The sequence below is a fragment of the Podarcis melisellensis genome, assembly GCF_964234715.1.
Source record: "Podarcis melisellensis genome assembly, chromosome: 15".
Taxonomy (NCBI): Eukaryota; Metazoa; Chordata; class Lepidosauria; order Squamata; family Lacertidae; genus Podarcis; species Podarcis melisellensis.
In genome coordinates, this window is record NC_138532.1 from 14,213,847 (window position 1) to 14,237,778 (window position 23,932).

Here is a 23,932-nt window from a genome sequence, read left to right on the forward strand (position 1 = left end):
TGGGAGGAAAAAAATGTTTCTAAATTCTCCAAACAGAAATATATATATCACGTATATATGTGTGTTAAGCGTTAGGACATTTTGGTACCTGGCGAAAACCTGTTTATTTCCCTGGGAATTTGGGAGATATTTAGTAAACTGCTAGGCTTTATGCTGGTACTTTTTGCTCTGTATTTTGAACCTTCTCTTGTTTGTTTAATATGGCTGTGCACTTGTTATATTAAAATTCTTTAATCTGTACTGTGATCTGTGGATGATGGGTGGACAAAAATGTTCTGAAACAGATAGATCAGTAAAAATAAAGTACACACACACACACACACACACACACACATGATTGTGACAGGGAAAAATTCTTGCCCAAATACGTACCTTAGGGAAAATTACAAGCAAAACTTCTTTTTCAGAGGAATTGTGGAATTTTTTTTTTTTGCATATTATACAATTAAACAGTAAAACAAGGTGACCCCTGAAAGGCTTGTATAAAAATTTAAGGTTTGGGAGCTTTCCAAAACCCTGAAGCATATTAACATGACACAGTTTGGGACAGAGAGAATTAAAATGCTGCCAGACAACCATGGAGAAAGCCTGTTTGTTTGTGTCCATTGCCCTCAGCAACTCAGAAAGTAGATGCTCAAAGAAGGTCTCTGATTCTGACCTCAGTGTGTGGGCAGGTTTGCACACATGCAGACGGCCTAACATATAGTTTGTGACTAAACTGTATAACTGGGTCCCAAAATACACTGGCAGCCAGCAATGCTGGTATGACTGCCTTGTCACCATTGTGACTTTGGTGGCCACATTTTTGACCAGTTGAAATTTGAAAAGCATTCTCAAAGCTTTTATATAGCACAAATATATAGCACTATATATATATCACAAATTGCAGTAGTCTAATATGGACATCACCAATGGATCAACCAAACACTGCCAATCCTTGGTATTATTAGCCCATTTGCATTGGCTGGTTTCTCAGGTGAACAGTGTCCATTGCCCAAACACCTGCATATATATTTCAATGTCAGCACTTAGTGTTGAATGGAAGAAGTGATGGATTTGGGAGATCCAGGTATCTCTGGGAGGTGCCTACACAGTTTGATTTTTCAACCAGTGGAGACAGTTAACATCCACGAAGCAAATGTGAGATTGGAGGCACCCTCACAACATTACTTTAAAGGGTGAGTAGGTTCATTTGGGAGAAGACTGTTTTTTCTGTACCCTGGTCCACAACAGATTAGAGCTGTAAAGGTTAAAACATGGGTAGGCAAACTAAGGCCCAGGGGCCGGATCCAGCACAATTGCCTTCTAAATTCAGCCCACGGGTGGTTCGGGAATCAGTGTGTTTTTACATGAGTAGAATGTGTGCTTTTATCTAAAATGCATCTCTGGGTTATTTGTGGGGCATAGGAATTTGTTCATTTTTTTCTTCAAAATATAGCCTGGCCCTCTACAAGGTCTGAGGGACAGTGGACTGGCCCCCTGCTGAAAATGTTTGCTGGCCCCTGGGTTAAAACCTTTACTTTGAAACCAGAAGCAGTTTGGCTGAAGCAGCTCTGGATGAAGTCAATTTGCTGCCTTAACAAAGGACAAGCAAAGGAACCCTCTGTTCCACATATAGAAGCTGACTAGAGTTGAATGCTACTTCAACATTGGCAATAAGGTTGCATCTTCCATGGCACCTGAGGCCAGCAGGCTAGCTTAAGGGAATGTTGCCCCAGCCTCCCAGTTTCTGCCACCTGTGGCAGTTGCCTCATTCTGCCCCTCAGTATAGCCAGCCTTGAGTTGAAGAACTCCAGCACTGTGAAAAACAGAGGCATATATATTCCCATAACTTGACGGGGCATAAATTTAGTAGAAATGAATGCTGGCATGGATTTCATGTGAAGAGGATATCTTTTCCCATTTCTCTGGGAACAAAACTCTAGTCCCCTGAAGCCAATGGAGGTAAGCGATCCTTGCAGGCTCAGTTGTTTGAACAATTGCACTTCCAAAGGCTTATGGAACGATCTATTCCACCACATCTAACTGTGTAGATCTAAACCTAATGTGACACGTTCTTAAATATTTAATTAAAACACTGTCTCTCTCTCTCTTCATTTTGGAAGGGGGGGGGGGAGAGAAAGGAGGTAGCATCAGGCCCATCAAGCTGTTGTCAGACACGAGTGGCAGGAGTTCAAAAAACAATTTAGACAGCATTTGGGGATATCTCAGGAGCAGCCACGCATAAAGTTAAAGGCTGAGCATGTGGAATTAGGCAGTTCACATTTTGGCAAGGAGAATATGGGAAGCTAAGCTAGAAAGGTGAAGGCATTTTGAGAAGACAGTAAAGGGAAGAAGAGGGAGAGACCAAGGGAAGGCTTTGGGAGAGAGGAAGACACCAGGAGGGTCTTCAAACCTTCAGGGGGATGGAGTGCTCCTGCTCAGGGTTCCAGCCAGCCATGCCCCCTTTCAGAATACACCATTCTGTTCCACTCCCTACCATGGGATTCTCCCAGGTTTGCTGATACCTCTGTCTTGTGTGCATATGTTGCTGTGTTGGCAACATAAAGACCCACAGTTAGAGAATGAATTTGCTATTAGTCCCTAGGATGAGTCAGTGCATTTCCAATGGCTGTAGGGGCTGGCAAAGCCTTTCCCAATTCAGTGTCGAAGAAAAAGAGCCAATTTAAAATGGCTACCACATAAAACTCATCTGGCAGCATGGGGATGAATCAAAACCTAGTGCCAAAATGAAGAGAATGAAAGAGACCTATGCTCGGATCTCCAGAATTTTTATATATCTATATCTATTGATACAGACAATGTAAACTGGGGTGGGGTGTGGGGGTAACCTGTGGTCCTGTTGGACTCCAGTCCCATCAGCCCAAGCAAGCATGGCCAACAGTCAGGGATGATGAGAGTTAAAGCCCAACAACATCTGGAGAGCCATGGTTCTCCAAGCCCGATGTAAAACATCCACCAGGGAGCTCTGTTTTTGATTGGAGCACACCAGTGCTGAGGCAGGGGGTATTTTGCACTCCCCCCAATTTTCCCATTATAAAGCAGCAAGCAAAAACTGGCATTAACCCCACAGTGAGAGGAATTCAGGAACCATGCAGTTGTTCCTGCAGCAGGTCTAATTGCAGCTCCACACCAGGGTGTGTGTGTGTTTGATGGGAATGATGTTACTGTGAGGGGACCATTAAGCACCCTCTCCCCCAGAACTGCTGCTCTGATCCAACCTGGAACACATTCTGTCTCCGCCACTATGGCAGCTTTAAAGAAGAACTTTTTTTAAGGAGTCCTGATTGCTGACCTCTTGACTCATGTCTGTTTTGACCCTCAGTGATAGGCAGAGAGAGGATAATGAACTCCAGGTGTTAGAAATGTACTTTACTCCAAATGTGTTTTGGAAATTTCCTCCTTCAAGAGAACATTTTTCAGAATAGAGCCATACCTCGGCTCCCGAATGCCTTGGGAGTCAAAAGTTTCAGCTCCTGAACAATCGAAAACCGGAAGTGAGTGTTCCAGTTTTCAAATGTTCTTTGGGAAGCTGAACATCTGACAGGGTTTCTGCGGCTTCTGATTGGTTGCAGGAGCTGTGGAAGTTGAAAACTCCTGTATCTGACTGAAGACCTCTGGGAAGTAGGAATAGGTGGATAAGTCTATTTCCTGTCCTTGTCAGTTTCACATGTGTATGTTCATGAATTCATCCTAGTCTGTTTCCAAATCAATTTAGGATTTGCTACCTCCCCCGCAAAGAAAAAAAAACCCATATGAAAATCTGTATTTAAATACACAATTTCTTACAAAGAAGCATTTAAATACTGATTATTATTTTTAAACTATGGAGAACTGTAACACAAAATTCAGTGGATAAGCAAATGCAAAGCATAATTACCTTCCAAGCCATGCATTAGTCCAGGAGGTGTAAATTAGTTCAGTTTGCTTAAAAATGTGAACTGAATGAAATTATCTTCCAGGGTTGAATGCAGTCTGGGAATGTCCCCAGCCACTCTATTGATAAAACAGACTCCAAATCCGATGGAACAAGGCAGAGCTCAGACACATTCTGGATATTATTCTACTTCCGTCAGAATAGTAGGATTTCTGGCCTCTGCAAGAATGCCAGTATCATTTTTGCAGGGAGGGAATTGTGGGTTGTTGTGTTTAAAAGTGTGGGTTTTACTGCACACCTTGAGGAGCTCTTGCAATCAGTGGCCAGCCTCTCTTAGGGAGAATATCAGTTCAGTTTGCATTTTAATGTGAACCTTCCTAATTCACATTTCCTGAAACAATGCACAGACAGAAATGCTTTCTTCAAACTTCACACGCCTCCGGATTTTGCGTTGCAGTTCTTCAATAAAATAATGTGTAGGGCAAGAATGCATTAGGGAAATAGGATCCAAATTCAACACTGGTAGAAAGAAAATTCAAAGCTACGGTAGATGTTAAGAGACCACATAAGAGCCAAGTTTTAATGCTTTTTTTTTTTTTGCATGATTCTGAAATTGGCATTGGCATCACACACAGAGACAGATACCAAGAGTTCTTCCTTAAGTCTTTCTTTGACTTCAATGTAGCATTTGGGTCTAGTGAAAGACACTAAATATTGTTCACTAAATATTGCACCACCCTGGCACCTGGGCATGTTCACTTGGTCACAGGTAGCCAATAGCCATAATGTGCCTGGTGCCTAGTGAATTTTGAACGCTGCCTTCATTACATAGTTTTTGTTGCATATTGAATACACATTTCTTTACTCTGGGCTTTGGCACTTGAGATATATGCTGTAGGATCCACCCTATTCTCTTAATTGTTTTTAATATTGCATTATTAAAATGTTGCAACCTGTCCTGACACCTCATGGTAAAGGGTGGGTAAGAAATACAAATATAAATATAAATATTAACCACAACAACAATGTATGTTCACCATTTGTGGTGGACCATTTTACCAATGCAATGCCACTCCCTCATGCCCATATATTTTACCCCTACTGAAAACCCATAAGAAGTTTGCACTTCCACATGCAGGATGCAAGGCCTGGGAAACACACTTGACCCTGCTTTCCCCAATCAGATATTTGTGTTGCATCCAGAATCAGCCATACTTTGAATAGGTCTACTCTAAGTATGGCTAACTATGGATCCCACCCTTAGAAAACATGGAGCCTTTACGAAAAAATCACCCAAAGGGTGATTTCATGACTTTAAATGTCTCTAATCTGAGAACATGAGTTTAAATTTCTCTCCTTGAAGTCAATAGGATTTAAGGGTGTTCTGTTCTGACAGGAGGGGTGGCTAACACCCCAGAGGACAGGATCACACTTCAAAATGGCCTTGACAGATTAGAGAACTGGGCCAAAACAAACAAGATGAATTTTAACAGGGAGAAATGTAAAGTATTGCACTTGGGCAAAAAAAATGAGAGGCACAAATACAAGATGGGTGACACCTGGCTTGAGAGCAGTACATGTGAAAAGGATCTAGGAGTCTTGGTTGACCACAAACTTGACATGAGCCAACAGTGTGACGCGGCAGCTAAAAAAGCCAATGCAATTCTGGGCTGCATTAATAGGAGTATAGCATCTAGATCAAGGGAAGTAATAGTGCCACTGTATTCTGCTCTGGTCAGACCTCACCTGGAGTACTGTGTCTGGGCACCACAGTTCAAGAAGGACACTGACAAACTGGAACATATCCAGAGGAGGGCAACCAAAATGGTCAAAGGCCTGGAAACGATGCCTTATGAGGAACGGCTAAGGGGAGCTGGGCATGTTTAGCCTGGAGAAGAGGAGGTTAAGGGGTGATATGATAGCCATGTTCAAATATATAAAAGGATGTCACATAGAGGAGGGAGAAAGGTTGTTTTCTGCTGCTCCAGAGAAGCGGACACGGAGCAATGGTTCCAAACTACTGTACAAGAAAGAAGATTCCACCTAAACATTAGGAAGAACTTCCTGACAGTAAGAGCTGTTCGACAGTGGAATTTGCTGCCAAGGAGTGTGGTGGAGTCTCCTTCTTTGGAGGTCTTTAAGCAGAGGCTTGACAACCATATGTCAGGAGTGCTCTGATGGTGTTTCCTGCTTGGCAGGGGGTTGGACTCGATGGCCCTTGTGGTCTCTTCCAACTCTATGATTCTAGGATTCTAGGATTCTAGGATTATTCCCACTGATTGGTCTGCTGCCTATTTAATGCCCGTCCCCCAACCTGGACCCAGGGGCGGAGGAAGGGGATTCGGTGGGTGCGGGTCACCCTGGGTGTCACCACTGAGGGGGGTGACAAAATGCCAGGCAGCACTCACTGAGGGGCCTGCAGCGCACCCAAGTCACGCGTCTCTCCTGGGAGATACGCGGTGGCTTGGGTGTGTGCAGGCTTTGGGCTGCACAAATGGTCCGCCCGCTGCCTCCCCCCAGCTGTAGGGCGGCTGAGTGGGAGGAGGCAGACAGACTCTGGAGGCCCCGCAGTGCGCCCTGCCCCCATGCGCGGCCCGCCCCACCCCTGGGCGCACCGCCCCATGCGCCCGATCAGCTTCCTCCTCTGCTGCCTGGACCTTCCAAATTTCAGCATCATGAATAATTTGTGCCAATATTTTTGCTATGCATACTTTAATTGTTGGATAAACTAAATTCCTTTCATAAGGTCTTGTGAACCTTAAAATTCCATTAAGGAGTTGTTTGGCTTTCCTTATTGCAACAACTGAGGTCTGATTATCAGGCAAGTAGGTCTAGGAAGCAAGTTATATACCTAAGGATGAGAAAGAAGAAGAGCAGCTCAGGTGGCTTCCTATTATTTTCCAACACATTTTAGTTTGTTGATAGAGCAAATACCAAAATGTTGGCTTCGTTACGCAACAGGTGTTCACCTTCTGTTCTGACAATACACAAAATTGTCTTTCTAACCGAGGTCTCTTTTGGGATAACAATATCACATCATTTGAATGCAATACAATAACCATCATTTTAAAAGCACAACAAAGTCATCAGTCATATTTTAGCAATGGCACATAGAAAAAAAAAAATGGGGGAGGGTTGCAAACGTCCCTTGGCTGGTAATGAAAATGTGCAACCCAGAATTCCTTGCAATGTTACAGAGCTACTGCTGAAATTATGGTGAGCTACTAGTGAAAAGGGATGCGGGTGCGCTGTGGGCTAAACCACAGAGCCTACGACTTGCCGATCAGAAGGTCAGAGGTTCCAATGCCTTATGAGGAACGGCTAAGGGAGCTGGGCATGTTTAGCCTGGAGAAGAGGAGGTTAAGGGGTGATATAGCCATGTTCAAATATATAAAAGGATGTCACATAGAGCAGGGAGAAAGGTTGCTTTCTGCTGCTCCAGAGAAGCGGACACGGAGCAATGGATCCAAACTACAAGAAAGAAGATTCCACCTAAACATTAGGAAGAACTTCCTGACAGTAAGAGCTGTTCGACAGTGGAATTTGCTGCCAAGGAGTGTGGTGGAGTCTCCTTCTTTGGAGGTCTTTAAGCAGAGGCTTGACAACCATATGTCAGGAGTGCTCTGATGGTGTTTCCTGCTTGGCAGGGGGTTGGACTCGATAGCCCTTGTGGTCTCTTCCAACTCTATGATTCTAGGATTCTATGAATCCCCGCGGCAGAGTGAGCTCCCATTGCTCGGTCCCATTGCTCGGTCCCTGCTGCTGCCAACCTAGCAGTTCAAAAGCACGTCAAAGTGCAAGTAGATAAATAGGTACCGCTCCAGCGGGAAGGTAGATGGTGTTTCCGTGTGCTACTCTGGTTTGCCAGAAGCGGCTTAGTCATGCTGGCCACATGACCCGTAAGCTGTACGCCGGCTCCCTCGGCCAATAAAGCGAGATGAGTGCCGCAACCCCAGAGTCGGCCACGACTGGACCTATTGGTCAGGGGTCCCTTTACCTTTACTTTACTAGTGAAAAGCAAGGGGCCCCTTAATGTTCCCAGTTCCCAACCCTCAACTCCCCTCAATTTGACTCTAAACCTTAACCTTCTAAAAGCAGCACCTAAACTCTGTCATAGAAGGTGAGCCCAGGCCAGGGTTGCCCCTAGTTATTTTGTGCATTGTCACAGACGATGCCGGGTTCAACTCATGGTCATTCATTGCCATTACTTAAGGCTGCCTTAGCATGAAGACACCTTTTGTTTCCATCTGTTTTTGTCACTGTAGACTTGGACAGCTTTTCTCTGTCTCTCACTTTTGCATTAACTTTTCATTTCATGGAAAGCTCTCAAATAAACAGCGTGAGCCAGCCCCACAGCTAAGCATTTTGAAGTCACATTGATTTCTACAGTAGAGGTCTAAGCACTTGCCTAGCTGTCCCATCAATGGGACTTAAAAGGGCTTATCTTTGGCTGGATCGTGCCCAGCCATAATAAATGTCAATCAATAGCCTTATTTCTAACTATATAGAATTCATTGAGAATAGCTGTCAGAAGAAAAGACCATGCTTAGCTTTAGCTTTATTGCATCCTGTACAGATTCCATCCTCCTCTCACCTGATGTCTCTCATCAGGTGTTCAAACACTGTATGAACAATGACCATCCTAGCCCACTGTTATAAGCACCAGGTCCTTTTTATTGCACAAAAGGATGACTGCAAGGCTCGGGCAGAAACAATGCCCCATGTTATTTGTCACCCCCAACCAAATAGTTATTATAAGTAACAGGACATTGAGCAGCTCAATTTATTCCCAATTATTCTGTCTCTAAGTTCCTAGCTGATATATTTATTATGAATTTGGCTATTATTAATTTTTTAATAATGCTTTCTCCACATTTTAATAATGCTTTCCCCCAAATTTATAAAGTGCCTCTCAACATACATTGATTAAAAACCAAGCAAGAAGCAATAGCCATAATTCCAACAACATATCTATAAAGAAAATAATGAGGAAAGGCAGATATAAACCCAAATACCAAAAAGGAATCAACACCACAAATGATCTGATAAAAGCCCTGCTGAATAAATAAAGTATGTTTTGACCTGGCATTTAAAAAATATGAGATATGGCATCTTCCTACGGGAGATGTATGGGAGAGTTCATTCCACAGTTGGGGAGCCAGCACCGAAAAGACCCTCTCCTGCATTACCACCCATTTCACCACAGGAGATGGGCTCCTTTTGCAGATTTAAATATGGTCTGTATGGGAGAAGTTGGTTCTTCTCTATGGGAGAAGTTGGTTCTTTAAATATCTGCCTGTGACAACTTCCCTCAATAAAGATAGATATGAGTGGCGTAATGTGGCAGGATTCAGGTGCTTTAAAATTAGGTATTCCCTGTCAGTAACACTTGATATTATCTGCATATGGTAGCATGTCCCAATATACAGCAGCAAGGATTTTTAATAATGTGAAGGGGAAACCGCTGACCACTTATCCCTCAACCAGAAGATCAAAGTAATGATGAGGCACTTTGCATTGGAATTTAATTTAAATACACTCAATGAAGGTTAATGGATACTCTGATGAGGCACAACACTTGGTTTCAGTCAAAACTTTTTACAGAGATAGTTAAGAACTAACTTTACTTAAAACCCACACTTTAATGTGTTTCTGAATAAATTGATTTGTGTCAGGTTCCAATTTTCAACTCTCCACTTGGATAACACTCTGCCCAGCCATGATAGGCTTCTGGGCCCATAGGAGGAGGTTGCACACTCTGTCCATCAAACGCACCTCCCCATTTAGAGTTTAAAAAGTTAAAATTAGCACTTGGAATTCAGATTGGAATTAAACTGGTTGCCAGCGCATATCATTCAACACTGTTGAGCTCCTGATGACCACCAGCAAGTCCCTACACCAAGTGCCTGGATGCCATATTCCAAAGCAGCTGGAGTTTCCAAACAGTTTACAGATGCAACCATTACAGTACAGTAATATAATTCATGTACACTATTACCTTGACTTTCAGTAGCTTTTATATACAAACCTACCTTGATTCTGGAACGCCTTGTGACTCAAACGTTTTGGCTCCTGAACGCCGCAAACCCGCAAGTGAGTGTTCCAGTCTGCAAATGTTTTTTGGAAACCGAATGTCCGATGCGGCTTCCAACTGAGTGCAGGAAACTCCTGCAGCCAATCGGAAGCCGCGCCTTGGTTTTCGAACGTTTTCGGAAGCTGAACGGACTTCCAAAATGGATTCCATTCAAGAACCAAGGTACGGCTGTATATACTTTACCAGAAGCAGCCTGGATAGCTCAGTTCATTAGAGTGTAGTGCTGGTAATGCCAAGGTTGCAGGTTTGATCCCCCATATGGGACAGTTGCAGACTCCTGTATTGCAGGGGTTTAGACTAGATAATCCACAGGATCTTTTCCAATTCTACAATTCTATGATTCTATTTCTTCCTCATGGTTCTAAAGCAAGTGTGGGGAACCTCAGACCCGGGGGCCAAATGTGGCCCTCCAAGCTTCTATATCTGGCCCTTGTTATTCTTCCCACACTATACCCCCTTCCCCAGCTCCACCATCTCTCCCCAGGCCCTGCCATTCACTGGTCCTGCTTCATATACCCCATTGCCTGTTTAGAATGTGTCCTTGAATGCTGTCAATGCCTTCTGCTTGCTTGGATGGTGGATGAAGAGGTGTGTGTAGAAACTAACCTCCTGTAAAATTCGCACTTACCCACTTACGCTTCTGGCCTCACCTGGCATGTGCCCTCTGGAAGGTTGCACAGAAGGAAAGGTGCCCCCAGGCTGAAAAACCTCCCCACCATTGCTCTAAAGCTGCCTTCCCAGTGCTGGAGGCTGTTCTGTTAGGGCAAATGGGGCACTGCCCCACTGACCACAGCCTGCCCTTGCCTGCCTCCTTCCTCACTTACAACAAGTCTACAGGGGCGGCACTGCCTGTCAGCTTCCTCCTCCTTTTCCTTAGTCTCAGTGTTACCTTTCTAGAACTGAGCAGTGAGGAGGATGGGGTGAAACTAGAATTAGTTGGCTCTGGTTGTCATTGGATCTGGCTTCACCTACTAAGAATGGTAAGAGCTGTTCAACAGTGGAATGGTCTCCTTCAGGAGGCTGTGGACTCTCCTTCCTTGGAGGTTTCCAAGCAGAGGTTGGATGGGCCATCTGTCATAGATGCTTTAGTTGAGATTTCTGCATTGCAGGAGGTTGGACCTGATGGTCCCTTCCAACTCTACAATTCTATGATTCTATGACTGTTGGTCTACCCGCTTTCTGCCAGTCCCAATGAGCATCAGCCACAGCTGCTCCCCAGTGAAAACTCACCAGTCAGAGGAGTTTTTGAAGTGAGCTGCCTGTGGGTGTGTAAGTAAGTGAATAGATAGACATAAATATCTATTGTGGACACAGAGCTGCTGGTCTGTTTGTATGGCAGACTAGTTTTACAGCAGCCCTAGGTACACTTTTATTGGGCTGTATTCCCCCAGAATCATCCACAGCAGTGTCACTGCCTTCTATAAATGCAGCCGGGACCCCTGTAAATAAAGAGAAATCACCGGCACTGGGGGAGATGGCTGGTCTCATTACCAGTCACCACACGAAAAGAAACAAGGCCTTGGTATCACCACCGACTTCATGAAGACAGACAATTCCCCTCTTGCTGACTCTGACATCTATGCTCTCTGCAACCTTCCCCGCCTCTGGCAAGTGCGTCATTTTCCCCACGACCGAAGTTCCATTATCCACTTTCATCTTCTAGCTTTATTGGCTTCCTGTGACTGTGTTAATGGCCCTTGCTTTGGACAAGCCCATGCAATAAGACCCCTTGGAGCATGTCGTATGGTGACAGGCAGGACACACAGTCATTCTGAACCAAGCGGCACACAGAAAATCACTTCCAGGTAACTTCCGTTAAGACTATTAGAGACTACTTATTTGTTGTTAATAGAATGCAAAGGCTCCTGTTCCTAGGCAGGATAATCTTATTGCTATAATTCATATCCTGGCTCATTGAGAAAGAAACCTGGAGGGAACAGTAGCTAGTGGAGTGCATCTGCTGCGTCAGTAGTAGAAGGGAATGTATATTTGCATCTTGGAATATTAAAAGCGGCACTGGAAGCAAAAAAGCACAACTAGCATTGCACAGGGAAATCTGCTACACCAGCCTTCCCAACCTGGCGCTCCTTTAGATGTTTTGGGGTACAATTCCCATAATCAAGATTGACTCTAGGGTTGGATTACACCAGGATGTAGCTCAGCTGGTAGAGCATGAGACTCTGAATCTCAGAGTTGTTGGTTCCAGCCCCACGCTGGGCAAAAGATTCCTGCATTGCAGGAAGGTTGGATTAGATTATCCTCATGATCCCTTCCAACTCTACAGTTCTATGATTCTTTGATTCTACTGCAATGCACTCTGTGTGGGGCTCCCCTTACACTTGATACAGAAACTGCAGTTACTGCAGAATGCTGCAGTATACCTTGCCAGCAGAAGTGAGGACCTGCGTGCAGATACACCTCTTTTCAGAGATCTACATTGGTTGCCCATTTGCTACTGGGCCAAGAGCAAGGTATTACTATTATTATACAAAGCACTTAACAGCTTGGGACCAGTTTACTTGAGAGATCAGTATCCTGTATAGCTTTTTCAAAGGACAACTAATCCTGCCCCCTACCTCAATTTTGTGCAGTGCAATACTGAAAATATTCTACTAGATACAAAAAGCATGGCAACAGCCCTCACGTGCCAATCTTATCCATTTTTTACTCTCTGCAAAGATGCAGATCACAAGTCCAGAAATTTTAAACAGGGTGGGGTGAACTGTCATTTTCAACAGCTATTTCCTGAGGTAACACTCCTTGAAGTAATTTCACCCTCTGCTTTGTTTACACATTTGAGGGTCAACTCAAACATTGAAGGAAGCAGAAAGAGAATCAACAATCTCCAGAAGATCAAAGGTTCCTGGTTCACTATTCTTTATCTGAGGATAAGTGGTCCTGTAAACAACAGAAGGTATTGCTATGTTGTGTGGAGTACACAATTCCAGGAGAAAAAACCCCGTGACCCGTGAGAATCACACTGGATACTACCTGGCTGTGACAAAATAACGTCTATAGTTGTGAATAGCAAAAGAACTTAGCAAATGGTTAGGGTGCTCTTGCAGTGAAAAAAGCTCATTCTATTCTAGGCTGCATCAACAGAAGTCGAGCGTCATGATTAAGTGAAGTAATAGTAACACTCTGTTCTGCCTTGGGCAGACCACACCTGGAATAGTGTGTCCATTTCTGGGTACCACAGTTTAAGAAGGATGTTGACAACCTGGAACGTGTGCAAGGGATGACAATCAAGAGTCTGGAAACCAAGCCTTATGAGGAACGGTTGAAGGAGCTGGGTATGTTTAGCCTGGAAAAGAGGAGACTGAGAAGAGACATGATAGCCAACTTCAAATATCTTATGGGCTGTCATATGAAATATGGAGCAAGCTTAATTTCTCCTGCTGTGGTGGCTAGACCCCGAACAATCTTTTTATGTAACTGGCAGATGGAAAATTAGAAGTTGTTGTTGTTATTTTATTATTATTATTATTATTATTATTATTATTATTATTATTATTATTTATTATATTATTATTATTATTATTAATGCTTCTTTCCTTTTTCCTTTCCTTTCCTTTTTGCTTTGCTATGTTTGGGACCTCTGTTTGGGGCCTTTATTAAGGTCCAGGGATTGTGTACTCATGCAGGTGGTAGATGGAGGGTCCTGGGTGGGAGACAGGGTAATGTTGGTCTCCCAGGGTGAGAGGCTGAGAGGAGAAAGGAAGGACCCCTGGTGAGAGCTGGAAGGGGCTGCTACCTTCTATGGGTGGTGGGAGCTGAGAATTGCCTTTGGGAAAAGTCTCAGTTTTTATTACTCTGTTCATATTTTTTGTATCTGTTTTCTTATTGTATTGTGAAAAGCTTACATAAAAATCTTACTTTAAAAAAAGGAATGAAAATCCGTCAAGGAAATACACCTGGCATTTGTTCACATCATTTGTGGGGGTTTTTAAGCCTGAAAATTATATGTAGTTATTTTTTTCTACATGGCTTTGGTGTTTCCTTTGCATTGAAACGAATAAACAGTTATGTAAGGTACATGAGCTATGTTAAATGATGGACAGTGAGACTAATAACATAGTAATTAGTGGAAAATGAACTGCAGTGGAATGGCAACAGCGCTGATCATGACAAATACAGGTGGGAATAGAAATTGCTGCCTTCTAATATCCCAGCCTCCAAGGAAGTGTGCCTGGCTGCATCCCAGTTCAAGTCTTTGCAAGAGGTAAAACTTCTTTCAATATTCCTTCCTTCCACAATGTGGCTCCACATTCTCAGTTCCTTTAATATTTTGCCCATCTGAACATTGACGGAAACCTTAACGGGGTGGGGGTTGGACCGGTCATTTTGTGCTCTGTCCTCTTCACAATACTCTGGCTTAACTAATCAATCCCTTGCAGAATTTCAAATCTAATCCTGAATAGCAAAACGGCATGGGCTTACAAGAGGGAGGGAGTGCCGAACAGCATGTATAATGAAGTGACCAAATAATGAACCTCAAAAATAATGAAGTGCACAAATCATGACCTACCAGAGGCTGAACCAGCATGTAATGAACCGTCGAATAACAAGCACATGCTTCAACTAATTCTGGCAAAGAGGCTTTTTGAATCCAAACAATGATTTTGCTTCAAAACCGTACTCTCAGACACAGGGTTTCAATCAGATTCAAGGAACTGCTGTAGTAGGGGCACCATTACACACAAAAACTCAAGACACTCAAGCATTATTTCTTTCTCGGGTAGAGCAGGGCAAAATGCTCTTTGTTTTGGTGTGCGTGTCCACCTTCTCCATCTAAGTTACTTTGCTGTTCTGGATGGGGAGAGGTACTGCCAGAAAGTGAATGGGAAGGAGCAATAATAGCTGATTCTGGAAAAAGCAACCATTTGCTTAGGAGAAAGCCTTAAAAAGAAGCAACCCCACATTGCATGACAGCCTTCTTTAACTCTGGGTCCCCACATGTTGCTGGACTACAATTCCCATCATTCCTGACCAGCTTGCTGGAGGTAATGGGATGATGGGATATGTAGTCCAATAAATATCTGGAAAGCAACACATTGGCTACCCCTTCACTGACCACTTCTTTTTCCTTGGTCTCTGCTTTCCTCTTCTGCTGGCCACCACAATAATCCCTTCTAGGCTTCATCTCCAATACCATAAGCAAGGTAGCACAGGTGATTCACACCTAGAAATCTTCGATCTTGAAATCTCCATCTATTACCCCTCCCCTGGCAAGTGAGAAAGCAACAGCTGGAGCAAACCACCCCCTGTATTCCCACCCCCCTTCATTGGCAGGCTCCTTTCATATCTTTGTGATACAGAAGAAGAGCAACTCGTTGGAATTATAATGAATGAATTTCAGCTGCTATTCTCTTTTTCATACAGACTCCACTGATAAACACTTTTCAATCATAATAACATCTCAGCTTTTAGTAGCTGCAGGGGGCTATTTCAGTGGTATATTTTTCTTGTGTGTGTTTGTACATAAATCATGCTTCTGCAAAAGCTGAGTTACACACCCCAAATCACCAGGAGTTGTTATAAATCTAAATCAGGCCAGTCAGGGAAAAAAGTAATACTTCTTAATATACCTTCCCCCTCCCCATCTGTATACTTTTTGTCAAGTGTAGGAGTGGGATGAGGGTTAGAGAAAGATAGAGAGATGGGAATCATACTTTTTATTATGACCTTTCCAGCAACATTTAGAAACCCTATTTTAATGAATTACAGATACATCCAATCCCAAATAAAAAAACCAAATGGTTACTTGAGATGTCAGAATCAGGAAAATAAGTGACTTGTTCCACTGCAGTTGGGTAACAAGCTACTTACACAAATCTGTGTGCTTCCTTGTGCCCATGTTTGTCACATTTATTTTTATTTAGAAAATTTATGTTCCCTGCCTACTTACTAAACTTTTTGAGGCAATTTACAATGGCTTGGATTTGGGGCAAAGGGTCCACTGCTAGTTCTAATCAGAGTAAGCCCACTGAAGATGATTGATACAACTAACTTAGGCCCATTGACTTCAGTGGGTCTACTCTGAACAGAACTTACTTGGTTACAACCACAAAGTTTGTTCAACTTAGTTCCCATTGAAATAAATGGGGCATAAGTCATTAATAACTTGATCCATTGATTTCGATGGGACTGAAGTTCAACTAACTTAGACAGGATCCAAATCAGTGATTTGAAATTCTAAGAAGAGAGACAAGAGTCATCCCCACCTCATCTTCAAATGTGTCTGCTACTACTCTGCTTCTTGCTCTCTGAGCCATGGAAGGTTTCATACAAAATGGTGGCTGAAGCTGCCCAATGGTTCTCCCTCACAGGGGCAGGACCTCCTCACCCAGACTCCTGCCACCTCTCAACGTGTTTGCAACTTAAACTACTTGCATAGTCAACACTGCACTCAGAATGGAACTACATGAAATGCTAGGCATGTGACTATAACTAGCAACAACAGCAAGCAGTCACCTCCACATTTCCCAGCCTTCTTTGTATTATGACATCACCACAGGCTATATCCCCACACATCCCCGTTCCGTAACAGTGCTTGATGTTGACAGAAAAATGGCATGCGTGAGATAACCTGGGGTAACCAAACCAAAAGTGCCCTCCAGGTACTCCTGGACTCCAATTCCCATCAGCCCCACTCAGAATGGGCAATCACCAGGGATGTTGTGAGCCTAAAAACACACTTGGTTTTTCATCCGCTGAAGAAACAGCAGTGCACATACATTCTTTCTGAATGAGCCTTTTAACTCATTTCAAGGTCAAGGAAGAAGAGGAAGAGAGAGAGGGAATTGTGCATTTTTTCTAGCAAAAAATCATATTCTTACCGAGAACGGTCAGCCGGGCTGGTCTGGAACGGATGGCTGCTTGAATGGCCTGGCACTCATACAGAGCATCATCTTGCAGATCTGCTCTCAGGATCTTCAGGTGATGCTCCCCTGACAGATGGTCCCCCACAACCAAGTAGCGTGGGTAACCTTTGGGGTACAAAATGCAAAAAAGGATAGAGCTGAAAAACAGCACACTGTTTAACCGAGTCTTAGCAGGGTCCTGACAGAGGTTGACTGCTATGGGCTTCATCTCCCCAGTTACCTATACTGTCATAGGGATAGAGACACCCTCCCCCCCCCCAAAAAAAATCAGTCCTTCCCAAGTCTGATGATTAATGAGCTGCGAAGCCGAGGCAGCTTGGCACGCTCTCCTGTCCCCCCCCCCCCCCGCTTTGTTTTTCAAGCTATCAACAGCAGGATTTGCTCTCATGAACCACAAGAAATACAAATGAAGGGTTTGTTTGTATTTAGCTAATTAGATGACTAGCTGAGCTGGTATCGCACAAGCAGGCAGAGACCCAGCTTGCTAAAGCAGACCCAGCAAAGTTAATTGCCAAAGTTGCTCAGAATGATATGTCAGCCATATTAGCTCCTGTTACTCATTTCCTGTTCTGAACTTTGCAGAGAATGGCTATCTGAAGATATCCATAAATTTATCCATAAAGATAAATTCGCAATCAGAGGAACGTAAAGTATGTGTGTGTTATACTGTATATCCAGCTTGTTGGCTGCTTCATATTCTGGAAACAGGAAGGAAGGAAGGAAGGAAGGAAGGAAGGAAGGAAGGAAGGAAGGAAGGAAGGAAGGAGGGAGGGAGGGAGGGAGGGAGGGATAAAATGCTTCCCCTTATACTTTTTTGACTTCACTCATTGGAACAGTGCTCAACTTTTGCAATGCTCTGAAGAAGCGCCTCTCTGATACACCAATCACCCCCATGGGTACAGTAAGAGAGTGCCTCAAATCATTGCTCTGAGGCATGGAGAAGTATTCCCATTTTACAATAGACTCCTGAGGCCTAGAGAGAGTAAGGACTGGAATTTTTATCAGTTTCAGGCATACAAGGGGCTGAAATTCTGATTCACACAACATAGCAAAATGACATGGTGCTTAAACCCACAGAGGTTGCTCCATGTAACAAGCCATGCATGTGTGCACATGTATATGCAAGGGCAATTCCCTATGCTGCTCCAATCACTGGACCTTAATACAGAGATATGTGGATAGCTGTACAGATAGCTGGAATAGATATCAGGAGGGGTAAGCCAGGTTAAAGCAATGTATGTTTTAGTAAACATTTTAACCAACTTAGAGGTTCTATTTACAATTAAGCAGTATATAATGTTTTAAGAAATAAGGAGCTTGTGGGGTGCAGAAGACTTCTTGCATTTAATGTCAGTCTTTGGTAGAGATTGCAGGCCCTCAAAGAAGCATAGTTGCACAGCTTTTCAACTCTCTCAAAGCCCTGTTTGGATGCTCATCAGCATCACATGTGAGCAATCACATAAGCGAGTGTGGGGCTGAGTTGCCAAGCATGTCATATTAATATTATGTAGAGCCCCCACATTAAATTCTGAGGGCAAATGTTTGAAGTAATCGGTAGAGCTTGAGACTCTTAATCTCAGGTTTGAGCCTCATGTTGGGCAAAAGATTTTTGCAGTGCAGGGGGTTGGACTAGATGACCCTTGGGGTCCCATCCAGCTGTACGATTCTATGACTCTCCTCTGCTTGTGGAAGGTCTCTGCATAAAGCACGGCTCTACATCACACCTTGAGCATGCTCCCCTCCCTTGCATGATTGCTCACACTCATGCGTGGTGACTGCTTGAACAGGGTTCGTTTCTCCCTATATTCCAAAGCTCTGCCACAAAAATCGCAGTGGTGGAAGAGAGGGAATCATTTCTTTGTTGGCACAGTACGTGGTCCCTTCCCCCAGTACATGGAGGCAAACATCGCCCAACTTAAAATAGACTAAGGGAGGCTGGGTTTGACAGCCTGTTAATAGGACTGTGACAATGTGCTTCAGTTTATCCCTTGTTGTAAACTTCTCGGAGCCTGAGCTGTCGATGAGAGCGTCCCCCACATTCCAAGTTTTTACGGGAAACAATTCAGAGGCTTATGTTCTGAATGTCTTTCAGATGTTCATCAATAAAATCTAGGCCCTACCATGCACCATAGTCTCCAGGAGGTCTAAGAGGAACTATAAAATCTCTAGTTTCCTCCATTTCCTCCATCCCTGCTGGGACCCTTTTACCACTGAGTTATGGCCCCTCCCTAACTTTTCTTCTCTCTCTCTCTCTCTCTCTCTCTCTCTCTCTCTCACTGCACTAGCCAACTTTTTAGTGAAGCTGAGACTCACTCAATTCCCCCTCTCAAATACTATTTAATACATATTTCATGTTTAAGCTTCACTCATTGTTCCAATAACCTGCCTCCAAAATGGGCTGTTTTCTTTTGCTGCATCTAATTTTCCAGATGCCATGCAAGTCTTATGAGATCCCTGTTAGGTTCTATAACTTGATCATTGCAGTTGAGCATCTCAGTGTGAACTGCTGCGGGTCTTGCCCTGGTAACCTATGGGGTGTCAACCTGTGTGCCATCACCCACCTCTGGTCAAAGGAGGTAATGGCAAGGAAATAGACTATAGCACCAAGGATGCCTATTTACACCAACAGGCCAGAACAGATCAGGGACTCAGCTACAATAGTAAAGCGAAAGTGTTTTGTATGCGTTATAAACATGCAACACCAGATGGCGCTGGAGAGAGGAGAAAATTCTCTGCGATTTTCCATAGCGTTTTTCCCCCCTTTTGTTATAACAAGTTAATTTCTGACTTACTTATAGTGGGGGTTTTTCTGTGTGTAGATCTACCCCAACTGACACCATATATAAAATGTTCCATGTCAGGTGGGCTCATTTGTACAGGACACTCTGCCCTTTGTACTCCCTTGCTGGCTATGCATTTGCCATTAGTGTTCTTCCTGTCTCCCTGCACCCCGCCTCACCCTGCCCTTAGCTTAACAGCAGCTGGAAGTGGTCAGTATGTGTTTCTCAAGCCCATATGTCATAACACATAACAGGAGCTGCCGCTGATGTAAGCAAATCTAGAAGGCTTACTTGAGAGATCCCGGCCTACGCCGAGGGCGAGTCCATCTTTAATCCACAGCACAATTCCGTTGTACTCTGGGATAGCACACAGCAGGGTCACAGGCTGCCCGGCGATCACTACCTGGTCCTGAGGTTGCTGGGTGAAAGAAGATGCTGGGCCTGCAGAAAGAGAAAAAAGGGGCGTAAATTGTTGATGGTGTTATTTATGAATTTATATACCGCTTAATGCCACAATAGACATCTGAAAGAAAACATAACAAACCTCAGCAACAATGATACAAGTCACTCTGGGGACTCGGCTACATTAGTAAACAAACAACGTTTTGAATGCGTTATAAACATACAACAGCAGATGGCGCTGGAAAAGAATAAAACTGTGATTTTTACTCCCCCCCTTTTATAACGATTTAATTTCTGACTTATTTGTAGCATTCCCCCCCCCCCTGTGTGTAGATCCACCCATGCACTGTTGTCTGCTTTTATTTTTAAAGCCAAGCAAACTAAAGGCAAAAATTTATACCTCAAAATTTACATCTATTACACGTATGATACATGTAAAAGATACTCCCACGCAGAACAATATTTTGGCAGCATCTTTAAAATTAATGCATGCATATTTTAATACAGTTATATGTATACTTGTATGCACCTGTTTATGGTCTAGTTAGTTTAGGAAAGAAATGCAGGACATCTTCCAGTTGGAAAAATCCATATAATTACAAGGCAACAGGTGCTGGAATCATACATCTAGCAAGAAGTAACACAACTCATAGGCTTCAACTTGTTTCTGTCCATCTGGTAAGAAGCACCGCTGAGACAGAGTCACATTTCTAACCCAACATGAAAAATGGCCCAGTAGCCATTTTCCAAGGCTAGAGAAATGTCTAAACTACAAACGGAAGGGAGGAATGAGAGGAAGAAATTTTATTATTTCTGATTGGATGATTTACCCGGCTTTACTAAGCACTAACTGCAGCACCTAAAAGCAGCCTGAGCTTTGACGTGAAAGCAGATTAGGGTTCTATTAAGGTGTTTAAAACTTTCTTTTTAAATCCCCTTAGCTAGTTTTGAATTAAGGGGAAACATTGGGGGAAGAGAAAAGTTACAATTTTCAGCTTAAAAGTGAGGGGGGAAATTCACAGGATATAAGTCCTGTTCATAAATAACTCTCGCCATTGAATGAACAAAAGCTCAGCATGGGCCTAGTCCTCCTTGAGGAAGAGCCGTGCAGATGGAGTAGAGGGGGAGAGCCAACAATTATAAATCCCAAACTTAAAAGCAAACAGAATGTATCTTTTGAGCACGCTCAGTTGGCATCTGCTGTGATTTCAGCAGACTAATGAGGCCTCACCCCATTCGATGGCATCACCAGGGGGGGAAGTAAAACGGCACATATTTTTCCATGTGCAGGCTTATAGGCACTGCTGCTGCTGGGATAATATGCATGAGGGATGCGGTAAGTGGCTCATTAAGCAACTTGACAGCATCCCTTTGTACCCACAGATGAATACAAAAACTGCTCAATTATCACGAAGAGAGCCACCCCTACCGTCTAATATTAGAGGCTCCTGATTGTCTCTCCACTGTGGGCAATGGCCCTCATTTTCTTCTCCTTCTCCAATGCAGAAGGCACAGTAGAGGCCTATTGTGGAATAAAGCCACTAAGAGAACTAATTTACCACCACAGTTTAAGCAATAATCTTCCCCCTTCCCTCCAGTTTCAAAATGCAACTGATCAGCATTGGACGGCGCTACACTGCAGACAAGATGGCAAGCACGAAGCAGCGGCCTCGAGCAAACCACCGTCAAGCCATCTGCCACAACAAAAGCTGAAGAATCCACAAAGCCAGAGCTGAGATGTTCCCCAGCAATTGGGATCACTCCAGCAGACTTTTAGAAGCATGACCAACACCATGGGAAGCGTAAACTTGAAGACAAGGGGCTGCAGGTCAGTGGTAGAGTATCTGCTCTGTGTGGAGAAGGTCCCAGGTTCAATCCCCAACATCTCCAGGTTGGGCTGGGACAGGCTCTTGTCTCAAATCCTGGAGAGCTGCTGCCAGTCTGTGTAGACAGCATTGATCTGGGTGGACCAACTGAATGGCCAACCAAGTATAAGGCTGCATCCTATGTCCCTCCCCCCCAAGCTCAAAAAATTTACAGATGAAAATAGGACGAACTCGGATGTTGAATGCTCTTCCTTAGCATTCCTTAGCACCTGAACATCCCCCACATATGAACACAATTCTTTATTAGCTGTATATCCTGGATTTCTTTGAGGGTGCTCCATGTAATCCATACGGAGTTCACAAGTGGTCTGTCATTCAAACATTTGCCATACATGGATCTGCTTAGCTTCCAGTGAGGTTGCTGGGTCATGTGTCTTAATGTCTAAGAACCCCTTCTTCTCTTTCTGTCCCAAGTAGCCTTTCCTACAATGGACTGTACTCAACTTCCCTTTTTACAGATTCCTTAAAAAGAAGAAGAAAAAAATGTAGTATCATAACAAGTCTGATTATAGCCTTATTATGGAAAAGCTGCATCTCAACTGAACTCCACATTTACTCTCTGGGTAGGGAGGTAAGGTGGTGCCCACTTTGCATGCTCAGTCCTCACTGGCCTCCTTGGGTATGTGTGTTATCTTTTCTTGCTCTAAAAATTTGGTTTTACTTCTGCAATCTCTGCAGTTCCCCAGAGCCGGCTGATAACTCACCCCCCCCCCCAATGTGTGTGGTGCCATTTTGACAACATAAGCATGAACATCTGAAATGGAAGGATTGATCTTCTTGCAACAATCAAAGCATGTTGTTGTTGTTTAGTCATGTCCAGCTCTTCGTGACCCCATGGGCAGTTTGGTCAAACTCATGTTCATAGCTTCGAGAACACTGTCCAACCATCTCACCCTCTGTCGTCCCCTTCTCCTTGTGCCCTGAAACTTTCCCAACATCAGGGTCTTTTCCAGGGAGTCTTCTCTTCTCATGAGGTGGCCAAAGTATTGGAGCCTAATCAAAGCATATTGCCACCACAAATAATTTAAAACACTTGAACTTCCCATTTGGCAGCCTTTTTCCTCCTCTGGGGCAGCAATGTTCAAAGGGGAACAGTTAAGTTCAGCCAGGTGTGCCCCTTAAACACCTTCCATAGTGATGGACAGGACCCGAGGCTTGCTGCTCAGGGCTATGGGACCCAATAGGGACGACACTGGAAGCTAACCTGAATCATTTGCCTGGAGTTATGGCGGTGGTGATACAGGAAGGCCTCCCTACTCACCCTTTGGGTGGCTGGGGAAAGCACATGGCAATGTATCTGTACTCCATTTCCCGTAGGCAGGGTTTGTCACCCTACTGGTAGAAGGCTTGGCCTGGTATATTACCGTTAAGTTCCACCACTAATAGTTTTTCCTCTGCAGGTGGCTTGTGTTTAAATAAAGCAGGCTATAGTTCAACCTCCACGCTGTGCCTGACTCTTTTATTTCCACCTTCAGGTTGCATGCATCCCATACTAATCCCAGCATGAGGCACACTTAATATAGAGTATCAGGATTCTTCCTTCCCCACTGTCCCACTGATAACTACGTGAGTGAAACCAAGCAGTCCTTGAAAGTGTGAATGAACTCAAATAGAAAAAAATGATTATGGAGATGAAGAACCTTTCATCCGTGTGTGAACATTATTCCCAATGTGGCCACTCTGTCTCTGACTCCTCTGTCCTTGTCCTTAAAGCAAACTTGTTTAGACATGGCTGGGAACTGAGACCTCTAAAAACCCTGGCTTCTTCAACAACCACAGGAGCATAGGAACCACTGCTGATTAAACACTTTCCCCAGATTGTTCAGTGTGCTAACATGAAACGACAGAACATCATTTTTATTATTAGAATGTAGGTGGAATAATGTAAATACCTTTCAAGTTACAGATAACATTTTCATCAGCTGCCATTATTATATTACCTGCCTAATGCATGTGGAGGGAACCCTTTTCAGCTCAAGGATCACATTTCCTTCTGGGCAATCTTCTAA

The 23,932-nt window shown here is 43.8% G+C and overlaps 1 protein-coding gene across 2 annotated transcripts in view; it reads right to left on the reverse strand.

Annotated features, from left to right (window-relative positions):
- Positions 1-23,932, reverse strand: part of KIRREL3 (kirre like nephrin family adhesion molecule 3) — a 748,317-nt gene that overhangs the window by 257,970 nt on the left and 466,415 nt on the right. For both annotated transcript variants that reach the window (XM_081890928.1, XM_081890927.1), the window contains exons 4-5: positions 19,927-20,076; positions 16,811-16,960 (exon numbers count right to left, since the gene is read on the reverse strand). In XM_081890928.1, the coding sequence (XP_081747054.1) occupies positions 16,811-16,960; positions 19,927-20,076 (300 nt within the window). The remainder of the gene's footprint in view (positions 1-16,810; positions 16,961-19,926; positions 20,077-23,932) is intronic.